At 35.1% G+C, this 15205-nt stretch overlaps 1 protein-coding gene across 1 annotated transcript in view; it reads left to right on the plus strand.

The window, feature by feature from the left end:
* The window catches only part of MAN1A1 (mannosidase alpha class 1A member 1), a gene marked incomplete at both ends in the record, with an annotated part of 139699 nt that overhangs the window by 83324 nt on the left and 41170 nt on the right, over positions 1-15205 (plus strand). The window contains one exon of the mRNA XM_079532451.1: positions 333-427. Within this exon, the coding sequence (XP_079388577.1) occupies positions 333-427 (95 nt within the window). The remainder of the gene's footprint in view (positions 1-332; positions 428-15205) is intronic.

The following is a 15205-nucleotide window of genomic DNA, read 5'->3' on the forward strand; positions in this document are numbered from 1 at the left end:
CCAGAATGGACCCAGCAGTTCACCCAACTAATAAACCCCCTGCTCCATTGCACAGCAGAGCATGACCAGTCACACTGTTGTCTCTGATTTAATGCTGTTCTTGCCAGTGCTGTTGTCTGGATGTCTTCACCATGTAACACTGCTGTATGAGTTCTTCTTAGTCCATGGCATACACTATCTATCCCCCTATTATGCTGTGTAATAGAAGACTGAATGTGCTGCTCTGTTTCTTCAATCACTAAGGAAAAAACAGGAATTCTTTGTTATGCTGAAATATTGTTTATTGGGAACTGCAATGAATTTTCTAATACTTTTTTCTTCTTAACTTCCAGATTTTCCGGAAGAAGGCAGTAGAGCTTGGAGAGAAATTGCTACCTGCTTTCAACACTCCCACTGGGATACCTTGGGCACTGCTTAATATTAAGAGGTAAAACGTGATTTTTGGTGACTAGAGCATATAAAAAAGTTCTCTTGAATCTAAAATCCTTTGCCACAGAACTATTGCAGTTGCAGCACAGTTCTAATCTTTCCAGCGAGGTAAAAGTTCATGTAAGATCCTTAGTTCTATAACTTACTCTTTTAGTACGTTCATCACTTTTCCCAAAGTCCTACATTAGTGTTAGTGTTGTTATACGAACAGTAGTTGCAAAAGGATGGGTGCTACTCTGAAAAGGGAAGGTGTCTAGCTACTTGTACTCTTATTTTTATCTGTTCTCACTTGCCATTGTTAGTCCTTCAATAACTAGTATATCAAGAAGCAACAGTAATGTCTGCTACAAATTACTTTCTGGTTCTCACTCACTAACGAGAAGCGTATATTCTCTCAGCTTTCATAATACTGTAAATAAATCTCAGCATCACCCATTACAAGAATGTGCAGTACTGCTTGTCAGGGAGAATCAAGGAGAGTTTCTTCTCTGCATGTGTTGATGTCACATGTTTTATATGTTTCTTTGGTTATGTGATTCCCTCCTTAACAGTAAGCTTCTCCTGTTCTCTGCTTAATGTATATTCATGGTATGCCTTTTTCCCACTCTGAGACTTGGCACTGGTACACTTGCTAGGTTGGCTATCTATGTCTGAGGATTCCCAATAAGCTCCTCAGAGCCAGATCCTACAGAAATCCCTAGTATTGTAGTTTGGGCAGGGTTATCTCCCATCTTTCTTTCAGACAGAAAGGATGCAAGGGACCAAGAGTATGAGTGTGTGCTAGGGGCAGGAGGGAGCTTGTTCCTTGTGGACTTTTTCATCACTGAAGGAACTGATTAACTGCTGCTTGGTGGTGGTCCTTGTAATTCAAGTAGTTACTTATATGCATGTTAATGATTTATTCTCAAAAGATTTTAATGAGTTCTGCACAAGTTAATTGCACTATAGTTTGAGCTTTTTCATTTGTTTTTGCTCGGAAGCTGTTACAAAAGCTTCCGAGTACAAAATCCTAGCACACATCTGTAATTCCAGCACAACAGTACCTTATACTACATAGTGTATTTAAATGTTATTAAAGGTATTCAGGCTAAAAAATTCTTATATGCAGCCCCTTATCTAAATCATTACTTGTCTACTAAATATATCATTTATTTTTTTTTCAAATGTTTCAAATTCAGTGGTGGATCTTTATGATTTTGTTCCTGGTTCTCTCATAACAAATGCTGTGGGACACTGCAAATGTTGATCCCAGGCAATATAAGATAGTGATTGGAAAAAAAAAAAAAGGTTGGGGATCCATTTTTTATCTTTCACCAAAGTGGAAGAAAATCTGCATCAAGATAACTTCATCTGTTACGTTAGCAAGTGTTACATTCAGTGCTGTGTTCTTGGTGGTTCATTCCGAATCCTTACACATCTGTCTAGATTTGACCTTCAGTAGATGACAATTCTATAATACCGTGCATAAACAAATATGTTGTCATCCAGGCTTAGGAAATGCTAAGCCACTGAAGCCTGAATATATTACAGATCTAATATGCCTCATTTCTGATTAGTATTTTATTTGATTTTATTTTGATTTATGCTTCAAACTGGAGAACATTGACAACAAATTGTGGATGTCTGGTTATTTTTAAAAGACTATTTTTGGATTAACGGATGAGCTGAATACTGGTTTCACTAGGCAAATATTCTTCACAAAATAGCTTATTTTCTCTGCTTGTCCTGCAGTATCAGAGCCAGACTTGCTCTCTCTGTGATTGCCTGTGTGCAAACCTTCTTTTGTCTTTGTGAGTCCTAGCATGCCAAAGACATCCACCTTACGTCTTGTCATCTCTTTCTTTTCCATCGTTTTTCTTTGTTTTGTTTCTTTCTTCTTGATTCGAAGACCATGGGACACTTGCTGTCTATTTGTGGAACCTTAGTTTTCAAATAAAAATGCTAATTGTACTTTTTCTACAGCTAAAATTGTTAGCCAGTTTCTTGAGTATGTTTGTTTCTATATGAAATTTCACATTATCACTAAAGAACATTTTAAATAATTAGATTGGGAGTTTGTAGTGAAATGTCCTTTTATTTCTTTAAAAGTATTTAGGCTGCATTTCCATTGTTTTTGATGTTCCTGATATTGCTTTGTATCTTCACCTCACTTTCAGAATCTGTTTTTCACTCACAGCTGACAAAGCTAGTTCTTAAAATTTGTTATTCCTCACATCCAAAAGAATTCTTTAGATATTTTGTTCTCATTGCTTGTAAAACTGCAACTACTACAGCTTCTTTAAATACTATACTAATGTTTATGATTCTTATTTTTGTTCTCAGTGAGCCACGATAAACTGACTTACTGATGCTAAAGTTTTCAATTCCTTTTCTCTTAAACTTCAAGTTTAAGAGAATTAAATAAATAAATTATCAAGTAATTTATGACTGAGCAATTGTATTGACTAGGTATTTCTGTAATCTCCAATCTATAGGAATAAAAAATTCTGAAATTACGGCCCTCCTAGATGGTGATTTAAGTAATCTTAAGAAATATCCATCATGTGTCATGTTTATAGTGTCAAGTATCCTTTTTAATATATCTACCCTGCAACTATTAAAAAGGAAACTGTATATGATTTGGACTTTTGAGATGGTGACCAGCTGTGAAATACAGGATGCCCCAGTTTCCAGTTTGTTGTTGGTCTATTGGACCACTCAAGAAAATACTTCTCAGTATGAGATCCTGTACAATGTTTTTTTTTTTTGGATGGAAAATCTCTCTTTATATCACTTTTTTCCTCTCCCCTTTTTTTTTCTTTTGGAAGCAAAACTTTTTTTTTTTTTTTTTTCCCAGTTCCTATTAGTTCTAATAACATTAAATTACTGCTTTGTAATAAACAACCCAGCACCATTCTTCCGTGAAGAATCATAGTTTCCATAAAATGTTTGCTCTCCATGCACAGACCAGTGGAATTGCTGTTTTAAAGTTATTTATTATCCCTTGTGTGACAGTATGTAGCAATACTATTAGTCACTAAGTTGACTGGCTTTTTACATAGAATCAGTCCATAATATAACCTCTCAGCTCATCTGAAATTTTGAAAAATGGTTATGCCTTTTTCATCTATGAAAAAGCTTTTGTCTGGACTAAATAATTTTTTGTATTTTTTTTCTTTAATTTCTGGAGACAACAAACAAAGTAGGTTGTCTGGACCTCCAGCTTGCTTCCTAGTGCTGTTACAGGGAGGATACTGTGGTTTTTTTTTTCCTGACTCCATGAGAGAGTGGCTGATTTCAGCATTAGTGGATATAGGGACTGTGGGAAGTCCTGTATAGAAGGAAAGGGCTGTGAAGCGTGGATGGACTATTACAGAGCAGGAAGCTTAATGGAAGTCAAAGGGGAGGAAATTAAAGTAAATTTGATTAATGTGTGTTGAAGTCAGGAAGTGATAAGATTTACTTGACATAAACATAAAATGTGTACTGTGTCTGATGTCAGCCAAGGATTCTTTGCCTTTTACACTTTAGCACTGATTATACATTAACAGTGGACCTGAGCTGAATTCAGTATTACATATTTTGCAAAGAGAGATTGCAGAGAACCTGTGAAATCGTTTGAACAAAGCTGTTACTCATTTGTAGATAATCAAGGATAGAAGTAACCAAAACTGCAGTGTTTTTGCTATTGGATCTGGCTAGCATGTCTTATTTTTATAAAACAAATTGCACTTGATTTTTTTTTTTTAATTTTAATTTTTATTTTTATTTTAATCACATAATGTACAGAATATTCATGTTAGGCCACAGACCTTGCCAGGCCTCCATACTTGTATGAATGTTTTCTGAAGCTACATGTGACTCTGGAATCCCCTGCCTTTGTTCTGAGCAAGATGATGCACCCACAGAGCATCTTTTTTTCCACCCACCTTTATTGAAAAAAAAAAAAGCCTTCTTAATTTTTCATATCAGATCATGTTTCTAAGGCAGAATGTGCTTTTTCTTTCCCCTGGGATGAAGTTGGAATGCTTTAGGTTTTACCACCACCTGTGCTTCCTGTTCCCTGACAGCAGCATAGAGGAGAAAAGCTCTCCCCCAGCAGGCCAACTCGCTTTACAACGGGTTCCAGGTGCTTTGATGAGAAGGGTTTTGTGCTAAAATGCCACAGTGTAGCCAGGGGGACTAAGGCATAGGTGGGTTTTTTTGTTCCTGCAGCGCATGCACTTCGGTATTTCAGGGAATTGGTAGCATTTTAATTTGCAGTCATTTAAAGAAACTTAGCTACCACCATCTTCCATTTAGTAGGAAACGTGGCTCAAAAATCAGCAACTAATGTATAAAGTGTTAAAGATAGACAACAGTACTTGCTTTAAAATAATTTAACATTTCAATGTGATTCCCAGATTCAAAACATGTTTACAGTTCATGTGCCTAAATCACACAGAAATTGGGTCTCATAATCTCTTTAGAGCCCTATTGTGTTAGGAAAGCTTACTGTTTTCTTAAGAAAAGATGCAGTTTAATGCTTAACAGAGTGGCTTTCTTCAAATTCTGGGACTTCTAAAATGTCATAATCAATGCACTTACGGTTATATTCCTTATGATTTGTAAAGGGAACTTTACGCACTGAGATGCACTGAGAAAGCTTGAAAATATGAAGTTAGGATCCAGGCAACTAAATTCAGTAATTTGTTTTTTGGACAGCTTAATTCCCCAGCTTAATTTATCAGAAATGTCAAACTATGAATGTTGCATGATATTGCAAAATTTTCCTAAACATCATGTTGTCTGTATAATATTATATTCTTTACCAGAGATAGTGATTCATGCATTTTCTTGTCCTAATGACTCATCGGGCTTTTCTAAAAGGGAAAACTTAAAAGGGAGAGGGGAGGAAAGGAGAAGAGAAGAGAGGAGAGAAATCTCACACATTGTCAGAAGGTTAATGTAAATTTTCTGGTTTGCATTATTAATTCTAACATCTAAATTAAAAAAAAAAAAAGATTACAGAGCTAAGAAAAGGTTATTCAAATTTGACTATCATTGCAAAAAGAAATGTGTGATTTAAAAGGATTGTAATTAGGAAAAACTTGCATTGTCTTCACTGTCACTGTAAGGCTGGGCAGAAGTTGCGTTTAGGTAGAATTTTCAATTTTATCTTTTCTGTCTACTCTGGGCTTAATTTTAGAGAAAGGGAATCTAAAGTACCTTAGAAAATAAAGCTAAAAGTAATCTTGTATGCATGTTTGACAAAGGCTTGTGTGTGTGGTTTTGGCAAGTGCTTCACTGGTGCTGTTAACTGAAGTCGTAACAGTAATAAAAAGGATTTGGATATTGAGTAAAATGCTTATATTTCCACTGTTAAAACATACTGATTGAAGCCAGACTTTTTCCTACAAGCATTTGGATCACAATGTGGATTTGTATTAGTACTGGTTGTAGAATGATAAATCCTTGCTGAACTTCAGCTACGTAAAAATTGTTTTTCTGGTGCTAAACACTTTTTTGGGAGATCAGATTATTTGCCTTCTTAGAGGTATTGATGTCTCCCTATTGGCTAAAGAAGGCTTTAGACAAATTATTAAAAGAACTAAATTTTTAAGTTAGGAAAGTGAATTCCAGCCTGATTTATAAGTAACCACTGATAGATTGTTTCAGTAAGGGTATATCTTGCCAGCACTACTGTTTTAAGTGATGCTGAATCTATTGATGCATTGCATGGTTCATAAACAACTTTGAAGTTCTTGAGTAAGTACAATGCAATATTTACCTCAAAAATGATTTTGTTTGGACTCTACATATTACCATGTTTTACTCCATCTCTTTAGCAACTTCTGTTTTAGAAAGCCTTAGAACACTATAGTAAGCAAATTGCTTGCCTTTTCTTTGCCTTATTTGAAATGAGGAGTCCATTCTGCACTGAATGACTAGTGCCTTGTATTCAGTAAGAATCAAACGAACTATTCTTAAATTTATAGCTATTGAAAATAGTGGCATTCCTTTTTTCCCTTGAGTTACCATAAATAATTCTTCCATGTTCACAGATGAAATAAGTAAATTGATCTGAAAGTATTACTAAAATTTGGGTTTGATGTATTGGTGCAGTTTTGGGGACAGATATTTTAGACCTTTGGTAGTGTCTAATTGCACTACACAGTGCAAGGATCCCAAACTATGAAGATATTTGTGAGATCAAGGAAATCGAGGGGGCCAAGGGGAAGAAAAGAAATAAAGAACCAAGAAAAATATTTTTTTTGCAAAGCTCCATAAGATTAAATTGTATTATTTAAACAGCAGTTTTAATTCAATACTGTAACCATGAATTTGTATGAGAAGCTGCCCATCGGTAATAGTGTATTAAGGACTTGGGACCTATTGTTGCTACTGCAAAGTATCTTCCTCTCTTCCTCAGTTCAAGTGCTTTTTTTGTTTTTTTTTCAAGGGAGAAATATTTTGGTCCCAAAATCTAGAGTTTACTAGTTCACTGTAAAATGAGTGTGAATAATTAATTACAGGTTAGTTATTACCATACTGCTGGTGTTTGTAAAACCCTATGCAGGGATTAGTATTGTGATCCCATAGAACTAACTGTAGGATTGCAAAGACTTCAGAGCTCTCTGTGATAATAATGAGAGGTGGTGCTGATTGTTTTAAAACAAAACCAAGATTGTGATGTCCTGCAGAAGCCTGCTAGTAGAGGAGAATATTTGTTTTCATTTCATGGTTTTGTCCCACTCCTCAGCAGACATTCTCAGTGGGGTGTCAAAATCTCCTTCAGCTATATATGTGAATTTTCATCTTGAATGTTCTTTAAGGACAGGAAGTGACTTTTTTTGTGTGTTGTTTGTAACAAGGGTAGGAAGACTTCTGAAAGTGGAAGAGACATTAATCAGGACCGGCAAGTTACACTGTTCTGTGTTTTGCCTTAGAAAAAATCAGAAGTCAGCACTTACGGTATATACAAGGTATGCTGTGTACTGGCCAGGTGTTTTATGTTTTCTGCCAACCCAGATGTAAATTAACCAGGCCCTGGTTGAAACAGCCAGGATTTATGGGGAAAGACATAAAGGTTTGTAAAGAAGAGCATGAGGAAATTTTATCAGATCCTCAATTTGCTTCCCAATAATTAAAACTGCTCTTCTTCCCATAGGAAACAGGCTTGCAAGGTTTGGAAATTGTCTTTATGGAAAAGAGGATTTTATACATCAGCAGACAAACTGGTTGGTGGTGCTTGTGGTTCTTCTTTAGCAGCTAAATGCTGCTATCCCTTTGATATTGTCAAGATAATTGAGAGCTCCCTGCATGAAGTATTTCTGTGCTGCCCAGGAAAAACAAGGGATCACCTGGATCTCTATGGTTGCGCTGAGTTTCTAGGTGTATTTGAGAGCTGAGCATGCAAGCACACAGGATAGGGTCTAGCCGAAGGTGAGAGACAATTGTATGTCTCACCAGCACAGCATGAGCCCGCTCTCACTGCAGTCACCAAGCAGCCATTCAGCAGGAGGCTGTCTGAGGAGTGCTTGTCTCTCCCTGAGGTAAAGAGATGGTGTTTGGCCACCTGAGCTTCTCTCCCTGACCATTCTGACTGCTGGAACCAAGACTCCTTGGTGTAAGCGCAGACCCCAGCACTGTCTGTAGATCATTTCCCTTTCAATTGCTTGTATCGTACATGACCATTTTTTAATTTGTGTCCTCCAAAATATAGTCCTATTACAGACAAAATGTGACTGTTGGAAAAGGCTTCCTTCAGGAAAAAGGAAGTCAAGTCACACAGACTTTGTGTTTCGTTAAATACCCAAAATGAGTGCAAGCACTCCTCAGTCACTGCAAGTCACTTCATGGGAACGCTTCAATTAAATAACAGTTATGCTACAGTTGTCTTGCCTAAGAAGTTTCTAAGTGACAGATGGTCAAGAGACATTTATTATTCACTTTGTGCATTTGATATATGTACATTTGCATGATTTTGCCTGTAAAATCCATCAGAGAAAGGTCTCACTAGGGACATTTATAAATGGCCATGAAGAAAGGAAAGAGAATTTGAAGATTCACTTGTGATTTTAGCTGGAATTACTTTGATACTTTCAGCTGGACAAGTTCTTAAATCTAGCAGCATTTTCATTAAAATAATAATTTCAAAGTGGAAAGAGTTTGGGCTGTTTGTTTGCTTTTCCTCTACTCTTGTTTAAGCATCTCTATAATTGGTGGATAAGTAAGAGCAGAGGGATTCCAAGCCTTTGATAGTTTCACTAAGTGATTGGCAGTATTGTGTGTGATACCTAAGCATTACAAGACTACAGGAACAAGATTTTTCCCTAGTACCAAAAGAAAGTACAATTTTAGATGCTAAAAAAAGCACTAGTTTAAATATGTGACTAATATTTGTAGCTATTTTATAATATTCTAATTATCCTAAAGGAGTGAACGTGAAGAAGTATTGCTAACTATGTTTTGTGGAAATTATAATTGAGAAGAGATTCTTCTACCTTCTTCACAGAAGACTCCTTTCTTTTCCTCACTAAGAATACAATAATTGCTTCAATATTATTCTAAGTACACTCTCCTTTTAAAATGGATTTAATACATATATATGTACATATACAAACATATGCACACATATATTTATATAAACATTTATACATACATATTTATAAAGATTTATTTGTGATTTATGGTTTCTTATTACTGCTGATACAAGAGAATCTCTCCTCAATCTTCTCTGAACGATAATCCTCTGGCTGAATGACTGAAAATCTACCTGTAAACGTGATGCTTGACGTATCTCCCAATTAACTATTTCACTTATCTTAAATAGAAGCTTTACTCTATAGCACTGGCCAGGTGTTTTGCATGTTTTGCTTTGTTTTTTTAACTTATTTAGTTTTAAGCTCACTTAGCCATATCTGCATATGATTTTGTTCTGAATGGTTTCATTCAGGAAAAAAACTTTTCATGAATAAATCAAATATTCTTTCAGCTCAGTTTTTCTGTTTAATACCCTATTGGGGCCTTAAAATATAAAATAGGCATACAGTATATTCTCTAGAAATCAGTCGGTTTCACCAGAGAAGTGAGAATATTCATGCAGACTGATTTTAGAATTTTTAGAGCTTTTGAAACATCGTTTATTTTAACTTAAACTAAAGTTTATTAATTGTTAATTGTACAGTTATGTTTAGCATCTGGGAACATTAGGAGAGCTTGCTTTAGTTTTGGGAAACTTAAAGTGATTGAAGGATTGTTGGCTTGTTTCCAGCTCCAGCTATTTTAACTGTGGAGTGGGTACTTTTTAGTAGTATTTCTTCAGGTTTATGACCAGCTTCAGTCATCCAGCTGAGAACAGAACTTGTCCTTGCTTTTAAATAATAATCTCAGCACTGAATATGGACAGCAGAAGTGCTTTATTTCTTACTTTCAGTTGTCTAGTGTTCATCAGTGTGATGATGCAGTTCCTATTCTCTGCTTATAATGCCTCTTGACCTGATTTGAATCCTGAATCTAAGTTGCAAGTGGCCAATTGTGGTATCAGTTTTTCATTACAAGATTCTGAGATCATCCAATGCCTTTATTTCTATGTTTTCAGTAAATCAATAAATAATTCAATCCATCATTATCTCTGGTCTAATTTATATATTTTCTAACCCTATTGCTCCTCTTCCATGCCTCTTTCCCTCTTCTAATCTAAATTTTATTATCTTTATTTTTGAGGAGACGCACACCAGTGGTCATTTTCTGTTCTGTTTCTTCTACTAAACTATGACTCTGCACTTGATCCAATATATTTAATAAGAGAAACCTAAAATCTGATATAATATAGATATATATTTTATAAATAGATGTATAAGTATTGATATATTTGTATATAAACACTTTGCACTGCAAGGCAAGTTGGGCTGATTTAGGCAAATTTGGGAGAAAGAATAAATTGTAAAAAAAAAAAAAAAAAGTTCTTTGCTGCTGGAGGCTATCTACACTTAATAATGTCTTATCTTCCTTTTCTCTCAAATACAGAATTAAGTGTTTTTTACCGCTCCCCAGCACAAGCACTTAATAAAGAAACTTTTATAAATATATATATATACATTTTCAGCCATCATTAGCTATTGAATATTCAGTCTTCCTTTTCTAACACCTGAGCTGATTACATGAGTTTTGTTATATCAGACTGAGTAGCACAGATTACTGCTCTTGGGCAACCATGATGTTTTATTTCCAGTAGTGCTACATCCATTCCTATCTCTTAGTAATCTTGGGGGGGAAGGGAGTGAAAAGAAGCAACAAGGCTGGAGAAATAGAACATCTTTCAGACACAAAGGGAAAATAAAGTTTCATTTGTTTTACTTGATTCTCTTTTCCTCGCAAAAGAACAATTGAATCATCTTTCTGTTATATAAAAGTGACTTTTGATACCAGTGTGGATACTGAAACAAGAAAATACATGTTGTTTGATCTCTGCATTAATTAGCTTTGACTTCTTTATATCTGAACACTGTCAAAAATTTGGTGCACTGTGATCCTTATAGTTGTTTTCCCTTAATAGTTCTTATAAATCTTGCATCCTGTGCTCTTTGAAAACCAGTCACGTGTGGAGCACTTCTAATAGTTTCTAATGAGAATATCAGCTAATTAAAAAATGCTTTCTTAACCACAACTGCATTTTAATCATTAAAAACGTCTCAGCAATGTAATCTTTCAATGCAACTACAAATGAAACATCTTTTATGGTTGAAAATTTGATGAAATACAGTATATTTTGAAATCCAAGTCTCTGACTTCTGTCATTAGAAAATTTGTTAATTTTTAACACGTAGTTTTTCAACTACCCACATTAAGCCAAATTATAATTTATAATTTATTTGCCTTATTACAACACTTCATTTAAATGTCAGAAGATACAGCTTCTAGATGGGATATTTCACCAAGAACTGTGCACACAGAGCTTTTCACATATGGAAATAACTACAGCAGTTCTGTTCCACAGCATGAATTAACAAAGATTGATTGCAATCTGTTTTTATTAGCTCAAGGAAGAAAAGCAGCGTAGCGATATTAAGAAAATTAATTATAACTTTCTAATCTGGTAATTAACGTGCAACTGGGCATGAGTGCTGTTAGTGGAATTCAGTGATTTGGCAGTCCTGACAATTTATCATCTCTTTTAAGGTGGATAACAGTTTTCTAATCTTTGCTCTTTTTTTCTTTCTTTTCTTTTCTTTAATTTCTAAATGGTTTTCACAATTCAGATGTTAGATATGGCCTTTCAGTATAATGATGTAAACTGAAGTACAGAGGTATTCTTTACAACCCCCTTTTATTCTTTTCCAGTGTTGTAATGAAGTTTCTCATGAAGCAGTTGTACGAAACAGTGATTACTGGTAATTGACCTGCATATGTTGAATATTCTTAAAATGTTACTGAGAATTTAATGTACCTTGTAAATTGAGAAGCTTCCAATTAAATAGAGTTCTTAGGATAATCGCTTTCAAAACTAATCAGGTAATATAACGATGTTAATGAAACTCTTATTGACTTAATTGTGACAAATTAACAAACCTAACCAATGCAATTACTTTCATGGTTATATTAGGTTGCATTTTACACAAGCAACCCATAAATGTTTTTTTCAGAAACACAAAAAGAATATAGAAATTATGTAGCTGTACTAAATTAGCATGACAAGGTGACTTGAGTGGAGGAGTGTTTGTGCCCCTCTTGCTATCTTTATGATGCATAAAGGTCATCTTGAATCACCCTGTGCTCTGTGCCTCTTGTCTATTAAGAAACCAAATGCTACTGAACAAAAATTAGAAGCAGGGTCTGAACAGTGGTATTGATAAGAGAAAATATTCTTAATGTCTGGCTGAACAAAATAATGTAGTCTTGTCAATAAAATTTGTTTTCAGTTTTGAAGTCCAGGAGGTCTTCCAGAAGCAAATTCAGTCCTATAAAAATGCCTCAAGGCTTTTTGTAATGATAAGTTGTTTTTCCTCATAATGTAGGTATGCAGTGTTAACCTTAACACTGAAATCCTTTCATTCTGTTTGATAGATTGGCCTTTATTGTCTTTTTCCTTCTTTGTTTTTTATAAAAACAAACTTTTTTTTTCCTTTTCTCCTGATTGCTTATCAGTTGTGCATGCAGATAACTGAAAGGTGATCCTCTTCTGTGTCATTCAGTTTCTGCTGTGATGGCCAGTATGATATTCATATTGAGAAAGAAACTATAAAAGAAGATACTCAACTCCTCTGTCAGGAGAAATACGGATTATTACACAATCTGTATCTGCTGAGTTCCTTCTGGTTTTTCTCTGTTCCGTTTTGCATTGAGTTGTTGCTAGGTATCCTGTGCACATTCATACCAATGGTTTGCCATTATCATATCAGTGTTGTGGGAGGTGAGACAGACTCAACCAAGTATTCCTCTTGCTGCAATGAGCCTGCCTGTGTTAGAATGATTACCAAGTTCTGTGATGGCTAAACCTGAACTATTTATTTTTCTAAGAATGCCATGTAATTTGGAATGACTGTAGTAGGGAGCTAATACCTGGTGAGTCAATCTTAAGAATGAGTGTTCTGATGAGGAAGTATTCCATTGGCATGTTTTGCACAGACATGTAACTCATCATGGGCTGACTTGTCTAAGGGCAGAAGTCTTTAGGAACTCATAAGTGTTTCTTCTTGTTGAAGAAAGCAAGCGTTCTGACTTTTTACACCTTAGTTTAGAGGACTGATGAGGAGAATCATGCGTGCTTGTGTTAGGTGGATGCATCTAGCTGACATCCAAAATATGTTGTATCTCCTATGTTCCTGCTGAAATCTCATGTTAGAAATGAAGCAATTTTGTGTTTACTGCTTTTTGATGAGCAGACCTTGCTCATTTTTTTGTAGATCATGACCAGATTCAACCTGAGGATAGGGTGAATGTAATTTTTAAAGATGTACCAGAATAGTTGGCTCTATTTTAAACAATCCACTACCCACAAACAAGCTATAATAAAATCCTAGCAGTAAATGTGAAAGACACACAAATGCCACTATAACCAGAGGGTAAAGAAAAAATAAGGCTTGTTAGTTTGAGAGCTATTCAGAAGGAAATGAAGAGAGGCTAGTGAGCCAGCTAAGCATTTTGTTCCAGAAAATTTGCCTTCATTGGTTTAAATTTCATGTTAAAATTACATTTTTATTGTTACACCTCTGACACATTTTTATGAGGAAGTTAATAGGAGAGAGCAATCTTTCTGCAAATTAAATGAAAGGCTACTGTTTCCAGCTGACATCTCTGAAACTGCTGCTTCATTCCTTGCAGTAGTTCTGAGAGAAATAAATGAGCAAGTATTCATTATAACTGAGCTTTAATGATAGCCATATGCTATGTATCTTGTAATGGTGCTTGTGTTGTGTGGTTCTGTGTAGTATAAAAAAAATGTATTGTATGTCTGTTAAAGGCCCATTAATGTAACTGTCTTGATTCAATACTTAGCCTTGCTGGAGCTTGTGTGTTTTAAATATCTCCCAGTAAGCCACAGTCAGTACAGCAAATCTGACAGACTTTCTGGTTGACCTTTCACGGTGTCCATTTCATGTCATATTGCATTCTTTATAGATAATGAAATCTGTTGGAGCAAAGAAGATTCTAAGTGTTTCACTTGGATCTTAATTATTTTCAAATTAATATTGTCTAGCAGATAGTTGAATGCTCACTCTTTCAGCAGTGTTTCACATCACTTCATAATTTTTACTGAGGTACAAATAAATTTTTTTCTCTATTATCTATCTGGAATCAGTTTTGTAAATTAATTGAATTTTGCATAATTTTTTTATTATTCATAATTGTCTTAAAAGCTTTTAGGCCTGGCTTTGAAGGCTTAAATGTTTAGTAGCATCCAAGGTTTTAATGAGTGGTACAGGTTCACAAACTTGGGTTTGGGTGAACTAAACTTCAGGCAGTGCTTCAAGTTGCTTCTTTTTTTCCTACAGTTAGTGAAGTACTAAACAATCCATTTTGTGAATGACAGATTTGTTTGTCTTAATGATGTAATTTGATGATGCTCATCTTAAAAATAAAAGAAGAACACTGTACAGTCTTTACTTGTTTCCCTCCTCCTCCTAAAATGCACAGTGGTGGATGTTCTAAGTATTTTACTACCATTTTACTACTATTTTTAAACAAGCTTAACTCATCAAGAGTATGTAATTTAGCTCTCTACTGCTTTATTTCATGACTTTTGAGGGGTTTCAGGAATTAAATAATCACAGGAAGAAAGGTATAATTCGCGTAATTACTTTGTATGTTCGAATATTGAACAGTCAAGCTACACCTAAGTTCTTCCAGATGAATGTTTGTCTAGCCATTTCTTCAAGCCATGTCCAACATGGAGTTTCCATGCTTTTTCATGGAAGCTTGTATCAGTGTTTCTGCCTTCACTGTTGGGAGTTCTGGAGGATTTATTTGTTCCTGGTGTCTGGCCTAGAATTTCAATACTTTTCTATTTCAGTGGAATATTTCTTCCCTTTTACGTATTGGAAGAGAACTCTTGTCATGTCAAATTTGTTACCTGTTAACAAGAACAGCCCTAGTGTAGTGCTTTCTTTGTTCCTAATCATTCTTGTTACTCTTCTCTAAGCTTTCTAAAATTTGTCCCTGTTTTTCTTGAAATGTTGGTGTTCAGTATTGATCATATTTCACAAAAAGACCTTTCTATCTGTGAATAAAACAAGGCCTTTAGAACTTTCATCCCTGAGATCATGTTTGAGCCACACCATCTGCCCCATGACATGGCTTGTTTGCATTTCCACTT

Source organism: Tetrao urogallus (assembly GCF_951394365.1).
Source record: "Tetrao urogallus genome assembly, chromosome: 2".
Taxonomy (NCBI): Eukaryota; Metazoa; Chordata; class Aves; order Galliformes; family Phasianidae; genus Tetrao; species Tetrao urogallus.